A 19052-nucleotide genomic window follows, 5' to 3' on the forward strand; every position below is an offset into this window, starting at 1 on the left:
CTAGAAGCAGAGCTCCCCGTTGCATCACAGGGCTGACAGTGTCCACACCTGGCTTTCCCTGCACACAAAGGCTGGGTGCTAAGAAGGAGATTAAGGTTTATTGTACACAACAATGCTCATTACAACTGAACAGATGCTGCTGCCTTAGGCCAGCATTTCCCTTCCCTCCAGGGGCTCAGTGCACCTAGGGAAGGACAACAAGAGCTCTGGGCCTTGGCGCCAAGCACAGAGGAGGCAGCAGGGAGCCTATGGCACTCACTCATCCTTGCCCTGGCAGCCACTGGTGTCTCCTACCCCCTCCAGGGCTCCCCACACCAGCACTAGTAGAAGTCCTCCTCCTCAGCCTTCTCCACAGGCTGCTGGTTCTGAATCTGCTGCTGCTGCTTGTAGAGCTCAGCTACCTGCAGCCAAGAGAAAGGGATGGAAGCTGCCAACCCTGTCCCATACAGTGCCAACCACATGGCTTGGAGAAGCCCCATTGGAGCTGTGCTGGAAAAGGAGGCAGGCCTAACTCAGAGGCTTCATCTCCATTGCTGCCCCTACATACAGGAAGATGCTCATCTAGAACTGTGCCCATCAACTCACCGGAGAAGCTCAGCCAGGTCCTGCTGCCCCCAGAGACAAGGGCAGTAACAACCTATAGGTCCGTACCAAGCTGAGCAATGTGCCCTGCTATTGGGAGCGACAACCCCACGCTTGCAGTGAGGTTAGCTCACCCCTGGCACAGGGGCCTGGCCATAGGAGGGATTTAGCCAGGATGCTGGGATCAGCACCCTGACTGGGCTAAAGTGCTGTGGGGACATCAGCTTAGCATCTTGGAAAGAGCCCCTTAGTTCCATGCTGGGGCATTACGGCCAACACTGAGGGGCTCATGCCCCCTATTTTCCCGCCACCCTGCTCCTTGTAGCACAGCACCCCTAGCACAGTGTCAGTCAACACTGCACAGTGAGCAATTTCTGTTGGGCCCAGCCTTTGTCCTGGAGGTCACCCTCAGGCACTGCTTGTGAAGGAAAGGTGGACGCCCTCCTCTGTGCCATGTGCATGCCAGTCTAGGGCTGCCCTGGGCACAGGCCTCTAGCACTAGTTCCCAACAGAGCAGTAGCCCCAAGTCCAGCTGAGAAGAGAGGAAGGTGCTCTGCAGACTTAAGCCACTTGTTTCCTACCCTTGCCCCATGTGCTACCTGGGAACTGGTGGTGGCTTCCTCAGGCTTCTTGTCATCACGCACGCGCAGGAACCGGGGAAAGCGCAGGGAGATGCCCTTCTCCTCATCCACCTGGGGGCCAGAAAGGGCCTATGAGACATGGATGGGGCCAGCCGGGCACCTGGGGGAAGGTTGGGAGGATGCTCTCAAGCTATGAGGGACAGGGTAGAGCCCAGGGTTACAGGGGTGCTGGGACTGACTGGGCCAGCAGCCCAGGATTACTTATGAGGGGTTCCACTCCTCCCAATGCATAGACAGCAGCCCCAGATGGTCCATTAGGGAAGGCCTGAGGCTGGTCCCATACTGCAGGCTGGTTGCAGGTCCTGCTCCAGCCTCTCCCTCCTCTCACTGCAGACCCTGCCCCAGACTCACCAGACCTATAGCTGCCTTGTGCACAGGAGAGATGGACAGGTCAGCGCACTTCACTTCCCACACCTGCACAGCTGCCAGCCAGTGGTTGGGCTCAGTGCTGCTATCCCAGCGGTAATAGGGCCGTGGCTTCTCTAGCACATGGTCCTGCCACAGTCAGAAGGGAAGGGTTACAGGCCCAGCTGTTCTCTGGAGGTGCACATCTAACTCCAAGCGGACTCCAGAACAGCTGCTACACAACTGTAAGAGACCTTATGCCCTGGGAGCCAAGACTCTGGGAAGGGAGTGGGGTCTGATGGTTACAGCAGGGGGCTGGGAGCTAGAACTGGGTTCCACCAAAGGCTCTGCCACTGATTGGTTGAGTGCCTCTGGACAAGTCTCTCACTGCATGCAGAGGGGTTAAAGATCTTCCCAGAGCTTGAGGGTTACCTCTAGCGACCAGCAGGGGGTTCTGAGAAGCAGGCTCAGGGCAGGGAGCCAGGGCCCAAGAGGGCAATGCTCATGCCCCTCAAGAGCACCCAGCAGCTGGGCTGAGCTAGCAATGGGGGAGCTCCCTGTGAACAGCCCTGCAAGCTAGCTCTGGGCAAAGCCTCCTACCTTCAGGAAGCTGTAATGCTTCTCCAGGATCTCCTCTGTGAAGCCAGTCCCAATCTGGTGGAGAGAGAGGGGCGTTACTGTTATAACAGCCCTCCCCAACAACCTGGCCTGCTCACTCCCACCACCGCCCCTACTCACCCTGACCGTGGCGCCCCCCTGCCCTGCTCGACCGTGGCACCCCCCTGCCCTGCTCACCCCTGCCACCCCACCACACACAATCCCCCTCCGCCAAGGCTGCTCGCCACCGCCCCTGCGCATGACCCTCCTCCGCCAAGCCTGCTTATCTCTGCCATTGCCTCCCTGCACGACCCCATACTCACATTCCCCCTCAGCATGCTCACTTGCACCTCCTGCACAACCCCGCCACTCATCCCCGCCCCCCAGCCTGCTCATCTCCATGCCCCAGCATGCTCATGCTCACCCTTACTCTCCCTGGCATACCCACCTCCTCCCACTCTTGGCCCACTGGGGTTCCCCCTGCCATGAAAACCATTCTCTTCTCTCTGGCCTGTTCCACTGCCCTCAGATGGGCCTGACACACTGACACCTGAGGGGAAACACTGCACCTAACAGCCATCCCCCAACTACCCCCACTTATAAACATCCCCCTAATCCAGGAAGGGAGCTGCTTTCCTTCCCCTGCTCCTGCCCACAGGCAGCAGCCCAGAAGGGGGCACTAGAGAGGGCAGTGCTGCTCTGCTTTCTCACCAAGAGTGCTTAGTGTAATCCCAAATCACAGCCCCATCCATGGGGCACAGAACAGCATGGGAGCCTGGGATTGTAAGGGAGCCCATCTCCCAGGGGCCCCTGTGGCTGTGCCAGCCTGAAGGCTCCCAGCCCTGTGCGAAGAGCCCATGCTCCCTACCTTGCAGATGCTCTGGTATTCTTCACTCTCCTCATCGTAGCAGGCCAGCAGGAAGCCGCCATACATGCCTACTCGCTTGCCCTTGCCCAGGTAGGCACCAATCACCACCAAGTCCAGAGTGTCACCAACACCTTCCAGGTAATCCTTCTTCAGCTGCAACAGCAGAGCCAGCCTCAGCAACAGTATATGTGGGACATAGGGCCTTTCTCCTCAAAGGGCTGCCTGCTCCAATCCAGCCACAGGTGGGGAGGACTGGCTGGTTCAGAGGGGTGGGGAATGGAACACAGGGCCTCTCTCCTCCAGGGGTCAACAGCGATCATGCAGCCCCAGGACAGCAGCGTAATGCAAAGCCACTTCCATGCAATGATGGTTTGCTGTCCTCATGTCATGGGAGAGGGAACTCTGGCTGGAGCAAGTGCAACTGAAGGAGGCAGGATGTGGATCTCTCAGTTGATGCCAACCTGTGTCCCCAGAGCTGGGGCTCCTCGCCCTGCCGCCATTGTCCTAGATGGATGTGCCTTGGCACCGGGCAGCATCCAGGGGCCCAGAGTATGGTTAGCTGCCTCCAACCCACTCCGATTCCTCTCCCCACTGCCAAGTCAGAGCAACGGGCCCCCCCACTCCCCACTGTGGGATAGCCTGTCCCCTTCCTACTGCCAGAACTTCCTGGACCCCCCTCCACATCTGGAACAGCATGTCTCCTCCCAGTGCCAGAAACCCAGTGGGGTAGCAATAGAGGGGTGGTGGCTGAGTGGTTACGGTGCTCAACTACAAACCTGAAGGTTTGAGTTGCACTTAATCTCACACTGAAAGGCCACCTCCAGTTCACCCAGCTGCAAAATGGGTACCTGATCCATTGGGTTAGGGTTGCCTATGGTGGTCAGATATGATACTGGCCACATCACTCCCTTGTGTGCCACTGGCTGAGAAACTGACCTGCCTTAATCGCATCAGCCTAATGAGGCTGCCTTCACCTGCAGGGAGTGGAGGAGGTGTGTCAATGCGTGAAAGGACAGGAGGCTCAGTTCTAGCGACTCCTGGATTGACAAGATCAGCAGGAGACTAGGAGGTGACCAGCAGGGATAACTGTGGGCTCTGGAAGAAGAAGTTTCTCTTGCTCTCTCCTGGGAACTTACTATGGAAAAGAGAGCCTGAAAAGATCGGTTTCAGATCATTCACCGCTGCTGGGCTCAGGGCTGACCAGAATGGGCTCTGCTTGAGCCTTCCTCTTTCTGTGTGACACTAAGAACTTCCTGTGCTGTGTGCCACTGACTTGACCGCCAGCGAAGTGGGACATATGGTCCCCACTCCACCAGCAAGGGCTTTCTCACCTTCAGCCACTTGTGGGATCTCTTGGCGATCTCGTACGTGGCATCCACCTCCAGGGACTTGACCATGAGGCCCTCGCAGGAGTCTGCGAGAGAGGCTGGTTACCAAGGCCTGAAAAGCAGAGTGGAGTGCCCCATCTCCCCTCACCCATTGCCAGGGCTTAATCCATTCTCCCTAACAGGCAGGGCAGTGCATCCCCACCCCCTCCAGCTCACCTTTGATGGACTGGTCAAGAAATTCAGAGATCTCGTCCAGGCTGGAGGTGTCCATGGAGGTGGCAAACAGGAACTCCCCCTCCGTCTCCACAAAAGACTCGTGCAGCAGCTGACGGCGCCTGGAAAATGGCTTCTTCACTAGGGACTGCGGGGACAGAGGGGCACCATGCTCGGTCACAGGCAAGTGTGGGGACATAAGGGATGGGGCAGATAGCATGTGGGGGGTTGCGGTGAGGCCAATGGGGTTAGGGAGCACAGGCAGGAACTCACCTCCCCATTGAGGTACAGAATGTCGAAGGCATACAGACACACCTGCACTTTAATCTCAGCAGCTTCCACATCCTGAGGAGACAGCCAGCAGCAGGGGTTACTGCCCTGCTTTGTCCACCCCATAAGCCCTGCTCTCTTCCCCACCCCACCCACTCTACCACCAGCCCCACTCTCCTCCCCGCTTCACCTGCCCTCCCAGGGACCAGCCCCACACCCCTCTCCAGAGGAACTGCCCCCTCACCTTGCGCTTCCGCGTGGTCAGGACCTGGAAGGGTTGAATCTGCCTCTTCTCAGGGTCCCAGGCTACGGCCTCAGCATCCAGGATACACGACCGCACACTGCCCTTCTTCACCTGCACAGGGGGGTGTCAATGCATGAAAGGACAGAGGGCTGGCTCACGGTGCCAATAGCACTGCAGCCCCCAGCCTGTATCTCTGCCCCATCTCCTTCCGTTTCCTGCTGCTCGGGGGAGCACCCTCCCCTTAAGTGTTCCTGCCTGTTGGCACCCCCCAGCACTCTATGTCCCAACTCCCTTACCTTGGGGATGCGGCTGATGATGTCAGGGTATTTGGAGGTGTTGTCCTCCTGGTTGCGGCTGTAGATGTGCACATCGCCATTCTCCAGGATGTGGATCTGGGCAGGGGAAGGGGCACAATGAGAAACAGTGGAGGCTGCAGGGGGTGGCGGGGGTCCCCCCTGGTTTCCAGGTGTGGCATTGTTACCTGGGCTCGCTCCCCGTCATACTTGTACTCGCAGGTGAAGGCAGCCTCCTCAAAGCGCTTCAGCACCTCCCCAATGCCCTTGGTGGGCTGGGCCAGCATGGGCTTCAGGGGGATCCCTAGGGAGGCCACGCACTGGGGCATCAGGATCCTCAGCATGTGGATGATAGCAGCAGCCAGGGGCCGTGGCCAGGAGCCGGACCCCCTGCACCAGGTACTGCACACACATCACAGGATGGGCACCGCCCCACAGCACAGTGTCTGACCCCACCCTCTCTCTCCCCATTCCAGGTGGGCCCTGCAGACAATCATCACAGCATTGGGCACTGCCCCACAGCAGTCTGCTTAACCCCCGCCCCCCATGCCAGGTGGACCCTGCACACACACATCACGCCAGGCCCTGCCCCACAGCACAGTCTGTCTGTCCTGCTCCCCCACAGCACAACACTGGGCACTGCCCCACAGCAGTCTGACTCACCCCCAACATGCCAACTGTGTGCTGCCCCAGAGCACACACTGACTCTAATCCAGTCCCTCCCCAATCCAAATGGGCACTGCACACTATCATAGCACCTGTCCCTGCCGCACAGTACAATCAAAACAGGCCCGTTACACACAAGGAGGGGCGCAGATGGGAAGAGCGGGGCTATGCCATAGTGCAGAAGGCTATGCAGGTGCAGGAGGTGCTAGGTGGGGGGCTCCGATGCCAGGGAGCTGACAGTACCTGGGGTGATCTTGCAGTGCTGTGGCAGGCTCTCCACTCCGTGCTCCAGCAGGATGGGCACTATGATGTCATAGCTAGGCAACTCACTGAAACACAAACATAGAGGAGGCCTCCTGCCAGTCTCCGGTGCACTCACTCCCCGCACTCTGTCCCATGGGGAAGCACCAGGACCTCACACAGCCCCAGTCCACCGGAGCTGGGGTCAACAGAGCTCTCTGGATGGCTTGGAGATGGTGCTTCTGAGACAACCTCCCTTATCTCACCCACCGCTGCCCTTGGGCACCACTGTGAGACAGCCCAGGGCAGCCCTTCTGGGATAGGCCACCAGGCTCATGCATCTCTGAAGACTCCCTGCTTTGTAGCTCTCTCTCCTGGAGCATCACAGAGAATGCACCCTAGAGCAGTGGTTCTCAAACTTTTTTTATCAGTTACCCCTTTCGCATAGCAAGCCTCTGAGTGCAACCCCCCTTATAAACTAAAAACACATTTTTCTACATTTAACACATTATAAGTGCTGGAAACAAAGCGGGTTTGGGGCGGAAGCTGACAGCTCGTGACTCCCCATATAATAACCTCACAACCCCCTGAGGGGTCCCAACCCCCAGTTTGAGAACCCCTTCCCTAGAGCCAGCATCAGCTGGAGCTCTTCAGTTATTTCCTTGGGGTTACAGACACTGTGCACTTCCCTCCCTGGGGCAAGGAGCATTCTCCCCAGTCAGCAGGACATTGACATTGCCTTCCAGAAGGAGGATGGAAACCGCCACACACATCCATTCACACATCACACCACACTGGGATGCAGGTGGGACTGTCACTCGGGAGAGGCCTGTTTTCTCCAATAGGACCCAGCTGCCAGGCTCTGTGCTGTAGAGCAAAGTGAGAAAGCTAACTACTGGGAATCAGGCTAGCTGGGGACCAATTTATCTGTGCTCCCCTAACAGCCAGGTAGCAAGCTCGAGTGCAGGTAATTCTGCATGGAGAAAGAGAAAACAAGAGAAAGTGAACAGCAGAGACCAGGTTTGTTCATGGAAGCAACTACCCCCAATGCAAAGGCATCCAGAGAGGTCAGTCAGCAAACCAAGGAAGCACTTTGCAGAAGTACTGCATGCCACTCAAAGCAGCCAGGTAACAAACACAAACTACACTGCAAGGCAAGTGCAGAAGAGAAGCTCCCAGGGGAGGAGGCTACAGAGCAGGGCTCACCGTGGGGTTTCTCTGAATGGATGAAATGAGGTTCCAGTTGGTAACATGGGAGAATGAACGCACAGCAGCCCTGGAGCAGAGTGTAACCTCTCAACAGTGAGTGGACTCAAGTCCACAACAGGGTGCGTTTTGTATAGCAGGCTCACAATGAGCCCCTTTGGCAAAGCAGCACTGGTCTCCCCTCACAAGGACAGACCCACCGGGAGATGGTGAAAGAGCCACAGGAGAGAGCAGTTTGCACATACAGATGATCAAAGGGGTGCATGAGCTGCAAATTACACAGGAGCTAAACGTATATTAAAAGGAGCTGGGAGCACGATGCAGCAGGATACAACCCACCCCCAGAGAGCCCCATGTGCAGCCACGCACCCCTCAGCACTGAAAGCCAGAGGAGACGGTGCACTTAGCGCTTCTGGAGGGAATTCGGACACAAGCTGGCACTCCCTGGAACAGACCCTGCCAGCCAAGGATGTGTGTGGATCCCATGCCCGTCATCCGCCAGCCAGCACTACCCCAGGAAGAGCCCAGCTTCCAGGAAGGATTCAAAGGGATTTGTCAGCCCAAGGCAATACAGAGATGGAAGAATGCTGCTCTTTGCCACTGCCTCTGCCCTGGGGAAACCAGCTGGCAGGGATCAGGGCGGAGTGGCAGCATGTATTGCCGATTTTGGGGAGAAGGGGGGGACTGATCCTCAGCATGAGCCCCGAGACAACAGATCTTACTTAGCGCTGCAAGGGCAGGAGGACATTGCCCTGCTACAGCCCCCACACCAACAGTGCTGGAGATACAGACTAGCTCTCCAAGCAAGGCCATGCTGACCTACCCTCAAGAGCAGCAGAGCCCCCAGAGAGCCAGGCCCCCAGCCCACCCTGCATGCCATCCCCAGGGCATGATGGCCAGCCCCTATCCCCTATCCTCTGGGGAGTCCTGCAGATGGAAGGCTGGGGATCCTGCTGGTCATGCTCTGACAGCTGTCCTAGCATAAGGAAATCTGTGTGGCTGTGGCTCTGCCCCCACCCTGGTATGGGCAAAGGCAGCACTCACCAGAAGGTCTGCTTGAGGATCTGGGTCTGCTCCTCCAGCCAGGTTTTGCGTGCCTCTGCAGACTTGCCCTGGCCAGCATCCAGTACCTCTGGGGGAAACCCTGCAAGAGAAGTATGTGAATGGGAAGTGATGTGTACAACTCCCACCAGGGCACCTGGCCCCACAGCACCCTGCCCCATGGACTCGCCTTGTGCTGGGGGAGTAAGAGACACGGCATGGGCAATGGCTGACAGCGCTGACTGCTCTGCCAGCCCAATCCGAAGCTTCCCGCCCAGGGACCTGGAATACACAAGGGAAGACAGAGACAAATCATAAGGCTGTGGGTCAGGATTGAGGGGCATTGGCTGACCTGGCAGGGGGGTAGAGGGGAGCCCAGAGCTGGGATAGCAGTGGGCTGTGGATGGGGATTGAGGGCCCCAGCAGAGGTGGGCTGGGAGTGCAAAGCCCAGGGCTGGGACAGCAGGAGGCTGCAGGTCAGGATTGAGGAGCACAGAAAGAGCTGGGGGGCGGGGGGGCCCCAGGGCTGGGACAGCAGGGGGCTGCAGGTCAGGATTGAGGGGCAGCGGCAGACCTGCAGGTGGTCGGAGCACAGGGCTGGGGTAGCAGCATGCAGCAGATCAGGATCGAGAGGCAACAGCAGAGCTATGGGGAGCTCAGGGCTGGACTGGAAGGTTCTGGCAGAGCCATGGTGGAGCAGGAGAGCGGCTCCGGCTGGAGCAGCAGCATGGTGATACTGACACAGGCCTCACCAGGCCTTGGGATGCAGGAGGGATAGCATGTCTCACCGAGTGATGTAGCGAGCTTCCGAGTGCCGGCAGGCCACAAACAGCCCTTTGATGATGTCGATCTTCTTGTTCATGGACTGTGTGGGGGGAGGACAGACAGCCCAGCTGAGCCAAGCCTGGGCTAAATACACACTGGGCCAGGAAGGGGCTGCAGCATCCACCAGCCTGGCTGACTGCTGCACCCCTGCCTTGTCTTCTCCCACATGGTCTCCACTCCCATTGCCTGTGCCCCCAGGCCCTCCTCCCCAGGCCAACCTGGCCCCATGCAGTAGCTTAGGCCCTTGGCGAAGGGCTGCATCACAAATGTAAACTCCCCCCTCCTTGCACCACCCTTCCATGTTTATTACAGGGGCTGCAGGCCAACACCCTAGCATGGGAGCAATGGCGCAGAAAGCCCTGTCATCCTGAGGAGCCAGCCAAGAGGTGGCCATGCCAGCCCCAGAGCCAGAGGCACTTCTCCACCCCTCTTGGGGGCCAACCCCTCTAGGCAGCCAGTAGCTGCGAAAAGCTTGAGCGCTCTGCATGCCCAAGGCCAAGCTGCCTACAACCCTGTCAGAGGGACACGGAGCTAGGTCAGACAGGGCCAAGCCCACCAGCTCCACCTATGCGAGCAGACCCATCCCACTCACAGCACTGCCTGTCATCCTGGCAATCTCCTGTAGCTTGCTGAAAACCCCAGCAGCACTCAGCTTGGGCGGCGTAAACATGGTGCGTTGGTTGCTGCGGCTGCTCTCTGCTACCAAGCCCAGATCCCCCTTCTCCTGGGCCTCGGCTTTGATCTGATCCAGCTGGCGGCCTGCAGACGACAGGGAGGGAGGGAGGTACCCAAGCTGGCAGCTTACCCAGCACACCACAATGCCCCCAGCACATGAGTGGCCTGACCAGCTTCCCCCACCCCTTTGCCATTCCCCAAACAAGCGGGCCTGCTGCTCAGTGCAAGTCGGGGTGCCCAGGCACCAGGGAGGGGCACATCAGCTGTTGCACTGTGAGGCTTAGGGCCCAGATCCGCCCCCCCCCCCCCCCCCCCGCTGCTGGGGCTGAAGGCTATTCCCCTCTGGGTGGGCGCAAAGCAGGCAACGGCCAGACCCAGGCCAGGCAGGCAGTTCTAGGAGATGGGAGCAGCCTCTTGGGGCCCAGTCTTTTGGGGCCAACCCCCCAGGCTGTGACACCCCCAAACCTGTTACACACACCAGCGTCTCTCCCAACTCTCAAGTCAGTTCACCTGCAACCACAGTGCTGCCTGTGCATGTACCAGGGCATGCTGGGAAACTCTGGGCAGCTCAGCCCTAATACCCCAAGGGGAGACTGAGCCTCGAGACAGAGACCAGCACCTGCAGTCATACACTCTGGGAAGGGGGAATGGTCACAGGGAGACAGCCTTGGCCCTCGGATGCTATCGGCTACTTTGGTAACTCAAAGGGGGCACACCCTATGCCAGCACCACCACACCTATAAGTGGATGGAAAGCAGCAGCATGGCCAGGGTCCCACTGCCCAGGAGCCGCACACCCGACACCCAGAGTCAGCAGGGATGAAGGCCATAGCACAGCCAGGGACCTCTTGCCTGGTCCCTACCCGTTGCCTGTGCGACAGCCTTCATGAGGATGGTCTCGCCGATGCCCAGCTCCAGCCCCTTGTAGGCAGGGCCCAGGCGGTTCAGGCAGAGGTAGATGCAGGGCAGAATGTCGGATGGCGACAGGGCGATCACCGAGCGGAAGAGGTTGCTCAGGGTCTCAATGTTCTTCAGCCTGGAACACACACATAATGAGGGAAGGGCATCAGCCACCGCTAATGCAACCTAGTAGTCCAGGCGCAAGCAGCACAACGGGGCCTTACCGGGCAGACACCTCCTCGATCCGCTCAAAGGTCCGAGCCACAGCCAGGTAGGGGACCCTGCAGAGACAGACACAGATCTGTCAGAACCACCACCCCAGCACATTTCCTCTCCCTGCAACCACAGGCTAGTGGGGAGAACAGCATGGCGGGAGCCACGACTTATGGGTTCTATTCCTGATCGCGGCAGGGGAATGGGTTCTAGTGGTTGGACCAGGGACAGCTGGGAGTCAGGACTCCTGGGTTCTATTGCCTGCTCTCCTGCCAGCTCACTGCATGTTCCTAGGCCCACCACCTAGTCCTGCAGCCCTCCTGCGCACATCCCAAGGAACTTGCTGTATCTCCAGCTGCAAGCATATCACTGAAACTCAGAGCCTTGGGCCAGGCCAACAGACCCATGGCTCCACACCCAAGGCTCACACCGCAGCTCTGTCTGCACTAGGGAATCTCACACATGAATCCCCAGGGCAGCCCAAGCCCTCATGCTTCCCCATTTCCAAGCCCCCCTGCCCCGTCACTCCTCAGGAAGCTTTTTAGGCCCAGCCAGGTGCTTTCCCCCACTGCCAGTGCAGAGCACCCTGCTGCTCTTCTGGGACCAGATGTGCCACAAAGGAGAATGGTGACAGCTCTGTGATATGACAAGATCCCTGATAGCAGGGGAAGCACCTTGGTGTGTACCTCCCATTACACCCCTCCTTCCCCCCCACCCCCAGATGGGGCAGGGTTTGCAGGCTTCATAAGGGAGCACTGCCTCTTCATGGCCCCCTCACCTCTGACCATGCCCCCAGCAGGCATCCTGGATGGGGTGGTAGCTGCTCTTCGAAGGATTGTACTCCATAGGGTCCAGTGGCACAACTGGCTTGGAGAAACTGGAGGGATCACAAAGCCAAAGAGAGATAGGAAGCCACCAAGCCCAGTACAAAGGCCCCACTGCACTAGTGTTTCTGGGAGTCTCCCAACAATTCACTTGCACTAGCACCCCCAACGAGGGGATCCCAGCACAGGTAGCAACAGGCACCATTATAGAATGGATGAGACAGCACCCCCTGCACCAATGCCCCCATGGGGGAAGCTGCAGTGTCACAGGAAGTTGTGTGTGCACATAGGCCTGGGTGCAGCCCAGGGGTGTGTTGGATGGAATGTGCAGCCCTTGCAGGAATTGTACCTCGCAGGAGGGCGAGGGGGAGGACTTAAGCTGACACTGCCTCCTGCCACCCCCAAAAAGGGCCATGCTTGCCTGGGAGAGGGGCGGGGGTGAGGGGAAGGCTACCGCCCCTGATAGAGGAGTGCCACCCCACACAGGTACTGCCCTACAGTGTGTTTGTTCCCCCACTGCGTGGGTGGGGCATAGCACCAGGCACAGGAGATGCTCCATGCCCACAGCTCCCTACCTGCCAGCTGTGCCATCACTCCCATTGCTGCTCGCTGTGGCTGAGCCAGTTGGGGCAGGTGGTATCTCCACTGCTGCATGTTCATCTGCCTTCCCTGCCCTTGCCACTGTCACCTTCTTGGGGGCTATGTGGGATTTAAAGGGCCAACACACAGCACATTATTCACTGGAGGAGAGCAGGCCCACCTGCCTGCAGGAGAGATACCCACAGGGGAACCCCACTGCCTTTAACACTAAGTCCCCCTCCCCGGGATCTGCACACATCAGCTCCTGCTCATAGATCATCAGGGTTGGAAGGGACCTCAGGAGATCATCTAGTCCAACCCCCTGCTCAAAGCAGGACCAATCCCCAATTTTTGCTCCAGATGACTAAATGGCCCCCTCAAGGATTGAACTCACAACCCTGGGTTTAGCAGGCCTCAACACCCATCTCCAGATCCACCCAGCTCCCATGCCCCTCCCCCGGATCCACCCATCTTGGGGGCCAGGATGTCTTCCTGTCCCCTCCCCTGGATCTGCCTGTCCTGGGCCAGGACTGCTCTCCCCACTATTGGGAGGTCACCCTCCACCTGGGCGCAGTTCTGCTCTGGAGAGTGCCGAGGACAGTGGCACTGAGCCTTGCTGGCCACATTTGTTATGTTTATGAGGCGGTTTCCTACATGGCAGCTCCAGATTGGAGAGCTCAGTTGGGGACAGTCTGACCCCACACACAAGCGATGGATTATGCCTCATGCTGGAAACCGGCTCCCCAAGCCCAGCCCCCACCCCAGCCCAGGGGTCCCTGAACCAGTGGGGCTACACTGCCCCCACACTCACCAAAGAAGCTGGAGATGGCTCTGCTGGGCTTGGGTGGCTCAGGCTTCTCCTGGGCTCCCCCTTTAGTGCAGTCCTCTTCTCCCTTGTTCACAGCCCCCTCCTCCAAAGTGCCATTAACTTCAGCCAGTTCTATCTCCGAATGCTGACCTTTCACCTCTTGCATGTCCATGGCTGCTTCTTCCTTTGCTCCCCTGCCTACCTCATCTCCTGGGCCTGCAGCAGAACAGAAGCCCACAGCCGATCAGGCACACAGGGACCCCATGCTCTGGCAGCTGGCTGACCCATGCAGCTGGGGATGAAGGGTGAGAGCCAGTCCCAGAGGATAGGTTCTACAACAGTGGTTCTCAACCAGGGATACACATACCCCTGGGGGTATGCAGAGATATTCCAGGGGGTACATCAACTCATCTAGATATTTGCCTAGTTTCACAACAGGCTATATAAAAAGCACTAGCAAAGTCAGTACAAACTAAAATTTCATACAATGACTTGTTTATACTGCTCTATATACTATATACTGAGATGTAAGTACAATGTTTGTATTCCAATTGATTTTATAATTACATGGTAAAAATGAGAAAGTAAGCCATTTTTCAGTAACAGTGTGCTGGGACACTTTTGTATTTCTATGTCTGATTTTGTAAGCAAGTAGTTTTTAAGTGAGGTGAAACTTGGGGGTACACAAGACAAATCAGACTCCTGAAAGGGGTATAGTAGTCTGGAAAGGTTGGGAGCCACTGCTCTACACAGGATGCCTACAGCAAGCTCACTGCTGCCACCTCCTGGCTGCAGGTATGGTAGTGCAATACAGGCCCCTGTGTCGGGGGAATACTCAGGTCTTGAGCACCCCAAGGAAAGGCCACGCAAATGAGCCCCCAGCCGAAAGAGACAGATCCCCTTGGGAGTGTCACTGGCAGCAGGACCCTCTGGGAAGCAGCAGGAGATATCCAGGGAAGGGAAGCCAGAGGCTCTGCATTCCCAGAGCAGCTGCTGGCACACTCTCACCTTGCTCTTCCCGGCATCTCTTGGCACTTGGCTCCTCATCCCTGTTGTTCTCCCTGCTAGTTGGCAGCTCTATTTTGCGTTTGGGGATCTGCTTGCGAGCTGAAGAGCAGAGTTTAGAGTCAGCCTCCTTCAAACTACTGGGAGGGGTGTCTGGAGCCAGCCCCGAGCCTTTGGACCGGGACAAGTTGTGGGAAAAACGGGGGGTGCAGAGTCCAGAGGTGCACAATTGCCACGGTGCAGAAGCAGGAGCAGCACTGGGTTACAGAGAACATGCCAGGCCAGCATAGTAACCTACAGCGCCCAATGAGGCCAAACTCATCCAGAGGCCCCTCTGGCTTTAGGTGCCTGTCTGACCCTCAATTCTCCAGCTGACTTCAGTGGAGTTTGGGTGCTCAGCCCCTCTGAAAATGGGGCACAGCTAGGCACCCCAGATCAGGCCCCTCGTGAACACTGAGGCCTGAGTGACTTGGTGGGCAGAGGGAACGTGGCAGCCATAATACAGCTGTACTGCAGAGAGGCACCGACACTGCATCTCGCTCTACACTGTTCTAGCAGCTCCAACCTTCCCCAAGACTTAAGAGTTCAGAAAGACAGAAGCCCAAGCCAGCAGAAAGCCAAAAGGAAGGGAGAGGAGCAGCAATCAGAGAAACATCTCCTGAAGCCCAGGACCCCAACAGTGAACGCACACATGGGCAGGTCTCTGTCAGGGCCCAAGGGAGAAAAGGCAAACAAGCAGCATGGATAGGATTTAATGAGGAGAGCTCAACAAAGCATGGCCCAGGGAGAGCGCAACACATTAACTGCTGGCAATTACATTGTTCATAGCCTTCAAAGAGCAAGCAAAACACAGACACTGGTTAGACTGATTTGCTGGGAACAACACAGGGCAGGCAGGGATCATCTGCAGCCTGGAAAAACAGTGGTCAGGCGGGAGAGAGATGCATGTCTCTGTCCAAGAAAAGCAATGGCTGGAGAGCTGGGAGCCGAGAGTTGGTGCCCTTGCTGCACCACAAGGAGGAATACAGGAACAGTTGCCCTGCACTGTGACAGGAAACACAAAAGAGGGGCTGCTCAGGGCAATAACATGGGAAGTCCTACGGGCCATTTAGGGTGCATGCAGGCAAGGCTCCCTGCTGGTGTGGAGTCAGGCTGAGGGCTGAGACAGAGCCCCAGCCCCAGCTCACTTGTCCTGTCCCACAGGAGCAGTGACCCATGGGGTCCAGCCTGTCTCCTGTGGCTGTCCTACCCAGAGCCCTGGGGAGAAGAACCAAGGAGTCATCTATAATGGACTATTATTCTGCCTGATTGCACGGGGCCTAAGACACCTGCTCAAGAACCCTGACAATGGAAATAAGGGCCTGGTAGCCAGGTGATCCATCCTAAAGTGGGCTGAACCATGGAGGCCCACTCTGGGAGAGTGCAGGTAGAGGCCTGCCATTTGGAAAGAGTGCCCAAGGACAGAGTGAGGGCATGATCACATCCGGGCAGGGTCCTTACCCGTCCTGCGTCTGGGGATGCCAGCACGGCCAATGGCAGGGGAGTCAGAAAGGGCCGGGCTGTCTCCAGCGGAGTGGCTACTGCTTGGCGAGGGGCTATCCGCAGAAAGATCAGACTGAGGAGTCTGCATAGGCTCCTGAAAGACAACCCCCCAAGAGTGCTACAGGCAGGACAGAGACATAGAGCACAAACCACAGCCCACCTGGCTGTATCACTAGCACTGGGAAAGGTGGGGTGGGAGCAGCATTCAGCCCCAAGAGAGGGGCCAGCAGACTTCTGGAAGAAATTTGGGCGGGAGTTCCAAGGAGGCCTGTGAGAGATATAGGGGGCAAAACAGCCACCTTCAGGAGAGCTCCAAGTGGAGGGAGGGGGCACACACAGGCAGGTCTCTGTAGCAGCACAGAGGACACTGTACTGTATGTACCTCTCCCACCAGCAGAAGGCACTCTGCCCAGGACACACTGCAGGACTAGCATTAGGGGACACGTACAAGAGGGAGCCCAGAGCCTCGCTGGAGTGAAGGGCACTAAGGCAAGGCATGGAGGAGGCACTGGGCTGGTGCAGGCCGAGTGAAGGGCACCATGGGGCAGCCTACACTCCAGTTGGTGCTGAGGGGATGCAGGATCCCAGGCTAGCCCCATGGGGATTCCAGGAGAGAGATGGGTGGTGCGCAAATGATACCTCCTTGCTGCTGGCTTTCTCTAAGCTTTTTTCCTGTATGGGATCCACCTCTGCTTGGGCTGTCAGCACGGCCTCCTCCTCGTCACTGTCGCTCTCCAAGACCCGGCGCAGGGGCCTCTTGGCAGCGGATTTCACTGGGGAGTCCACAGAGAGGCTTACGCCATTTCTCTGTATCACAGCTGCCTCTGACAACCTGTAACAAAGCTGTGGGTCAGAAAGGATGGCCCCGGAACCAACACCAGCAAGACCTCGCTCCAACTGCCCCCCATGGTGCGTATCGGAGCCCGGCAGTAACTCACTGGCTGGCTGAGTCCCCTTCTGCTGGCAGTCTGATCTTCTCCTCCTCCTTCACTGCCTTCATGGGCTGGAAAAATGACCTGGCCAAAGCAACAGACAGAAATGCCTGACTAACACCCCTGCATGGGCAGACTAGACAGTCTCTTGAGGAAAGGAAATCCCTTTGTCCCAGCATAGGAGCCCATCAAGGCTCCCACCAGCCACTTGATATACTTAGTCATCCAGGCAACAAGCTACAGTCCAATGAGAGAAAGCCTTGCATTGGCAGCCCCAGGCTCTCTAACTGCATGGAGATCCAATAGAAGGGCCTGGAGTGTTCCAGCAATACCCAGAACAACTGCTGCATTGCCCCACCTGTGGGCTCACTGCATCATCCCACACATGCAATGAAGCAGCTCTTGTCTGTGCCTCACTTAGCTACAAGCCGTGTTATATCCTTGAAGGGAGCACATGTGGCCAGAGCTCTGTGGGGCGGTAAGTCTCTGCAAGGCCCTCCTGCAAGGCAGGCGCTCTGAGACACTCAGGTACTCGTGCCCACAGCACTGAGCACAGGCTAACAGCAAGAGAGACAGGCCAGGAGACCCAGGGACCAGCCTCAGCTCTGAAAGGCAACGCATCAAACAGTGCAGGCAGGGCCTGTGCCTTCCCCAGTGGGCTGAGACACATTGCGGGGGGGCAGGGAAACAGCCATGGCACAGGCGGGTTCTGCTGCCACAGGGATGGAGGGGCGAGGGCAGCGGGCTGGCAAGGAACAACCAGCCTCTCCCCATCCCCTGCTCCTTCACCGCTCCCCTGTCGCTAGTGGGGCAGCAAGGGAGTGCCGAGGCTCCAGGCCCCCGGTGGGCATTACTCACGTGATGGGGCGCTGCATCATGGGCGGTGTAGGGGGAGCTGTCACTGCAGGCCAGGCAGACGCAAAGCTCTTCTGGCACGTCAGCTGCTCCGGGACCTGTGAGCCAAGCACCAGGGATCACTCAGCGCCCCTCTACCATGGCGGCTCCAGCTGCAGGCAGAAAAGGGGAGAGAGGTGAGAGGCCCCCGAGCTGGCCCAAGAACTGAACCTGGGGCAGAGCAGGGCAAGCAACACAGACAGGAAAGCGAAACCATCTGCCTAGGCATTGAGCCCAGTTCCCACTGCTCAGCCCCAAGCCAGAGTCCAGGGCACAGAGCAGAGGGGGCAGCTGCCCCCTGGGAAGCACCAGGGTCATGGCTAGGGACTGGATTCCCTGGACCAGACTGGGAGTTGGCCTGGCAGCGGGGGAGTTAGATGGCTGGGGGAGCAGGTGGCCGGATTGAGGGCCAGGTGTGGGTGCACGGCTGGGAAGGGGCAGGTGGCTGGAGGGGAAGGTGGATGAAAGGGGAGGGGCAGTCGGCAGAGAAGAGCAGGGGGCGTTGGAAGAGGGGATGGGGCAGGTGAGCAGCAGCCCCTTTTCCCGCCATTTCTGCCCCACAGGGGCTGCGCGCGGTCCTTGGCCCCCAACGGTCTATGTTCAACAGTCCCCACTCTACTGGCCGCGAGAGGGGGGGCGCGCGCGTGCGCGCGCGCGGCTACCTGCGGGTCTCGCGCCCAATTCCAACCCGGAGCTCGCGCCTCCCAGCGCCCTTTCGCGGGGAATATCCAACCCGTCGCGTTCCGACAGGCACCGAGCTCCTGACGTCACAACAGCCGACGTGCGCTGCGCGCGCAACCCAAAAACGAACGCGCTACGCCCGCTGGGAAACGTAGTCTTGGTAGCATCTGACTCTCGGGGCTCGCCAAACATACCCAGGGGCATGCTGGGAAATATAGCCTCACTCCTGCCATTGTCCAACCCACACCTGCCCAATCTACAGCCTGGCCTGGCCCTGTTACTCCTGCCCTGCCCCTGGGGCACTCCCCCATGGTGCCCTATGGCGTCCCTGCACTCCCCTCCCCCCCGCATGGCCCGTCTGCCCAGCTCCTGGAGTCCCCATGGTGCTGCCTTGGCCACGGTGCTGGGCCGGGGTCACAGGGCTGCTCCCCTCCCGCTCTGCCCGGAGCTAGCACCAGGCCAAGCCACCTGCGCACGCTGCCCAGGGCAGAGGTCCAGTCCAGGACTGTGTGGCTCTCCAGGCTCAGCCCCTTGGTGGGCACTGAAGGTGCCAGGGACTCTACTGGCTTCTTCCTGGGGGTGGCAGAGCAGTGCCCTCTGTCACTGCCAGGACAAGGCGCAGACATGACCCTGCCACTGTC

The 19052-nt window shown here is 58.4% G+C and overlaps 1 protein-coding gene across 4 annotated transcripts; it reads right to left on the reverse strand.

Moving 5' to 3' along the window:
- Positions 1–79: 79 nt before the first annotated feature.
- Positions 80–18562, reverse strand: LIG1 (DNA ligase 1). Of its 4 annotated transcripts, none has more exons than XM_043534843.1 (27): positions 18464–18562; positions 17695–17843; positions 16843–16920; positions 16544–16736; positions 15863–15998; positions 14366–14464; positions 13361–13573; positions 12546–12669; positions 11925–12023; positions 11158–11214; positions 10897–11069; positions 9952–10118; positions 9323–9399; positions 8725–8816; positions 8538–8637; positions 6291–6376; positions 5570–5685; positions 5385–5480; positions 5089–5199; positions 4848–4919; positions 4578–4722; positions 4365–4447; positions 3034–3186; positions 2169–2222; positions 1575–1718; positions 1182–1274; positions 80–401 (listed from the first exon to the last, which is right to left on the reverse strand). In XM_043534843.1, the coding sequence occupies exons 2-27, from the start codon at positions 17712–17714 to the stop codon at positions 321–323; spliced, it is 2862 nt and encodes a 953-aa protein (XP_043390778.1). In that variant the 5' UTR covers positions 17715–17843; positions 18464–18562; the 3' UTR covers positions 80–320. The 4 variants fall into 4 exon arrangements, with proteins under 4 accessions (XP_043390778.1, XP_037740510.1, XP_037740513.1 ...); XM_037884582.2 differs by having other exon boundaries at positions 18393–18542; XM_037884585.2 differs by lacking the exon at positions 14366–14464 and having other exon boundaries at positions 18393–18542.
- Between the last annotated feature and the right edge of the window lie 490 nt (positions 18563–19052).

This window comes from Chelonia mydas, chromosome 23, assembly GCF_015237465.2.
Source record: "Chelonia mydas isolate rCheMyd1 chromosome 23, rCheMyd1.pri.v2, whole genome shotgun sequence".
NCBI lineage: Eukaryota > Metazoa > Chordata > Testudines > Cheloniidae > Chelonia > Chelonia mydas.

Excerpts from the sequence above, each read along its gene's own strand:
- LIG1 (XM_043534843.1), bottom strand. The coding sequence starts at position 17,714 with ATGATGCAGCGCCCCATCAC. Across the intron at positions 4,448-4,577 it reads TCTTGACCAGTCCATCAAAG|ACTCCTGCGAGGGCCTCATG; the intron begins GTGAGCTGGAGG and ends CCTCTCTCGCAG. Across the intron at positions 1,719-2,168 it reads AGCATTACAGCTTCCTGAAG|GACCATGTGCTAGAGAAGCC; the intron begins GTAGGAGGCTTT and ends TGACTGTGGCAG.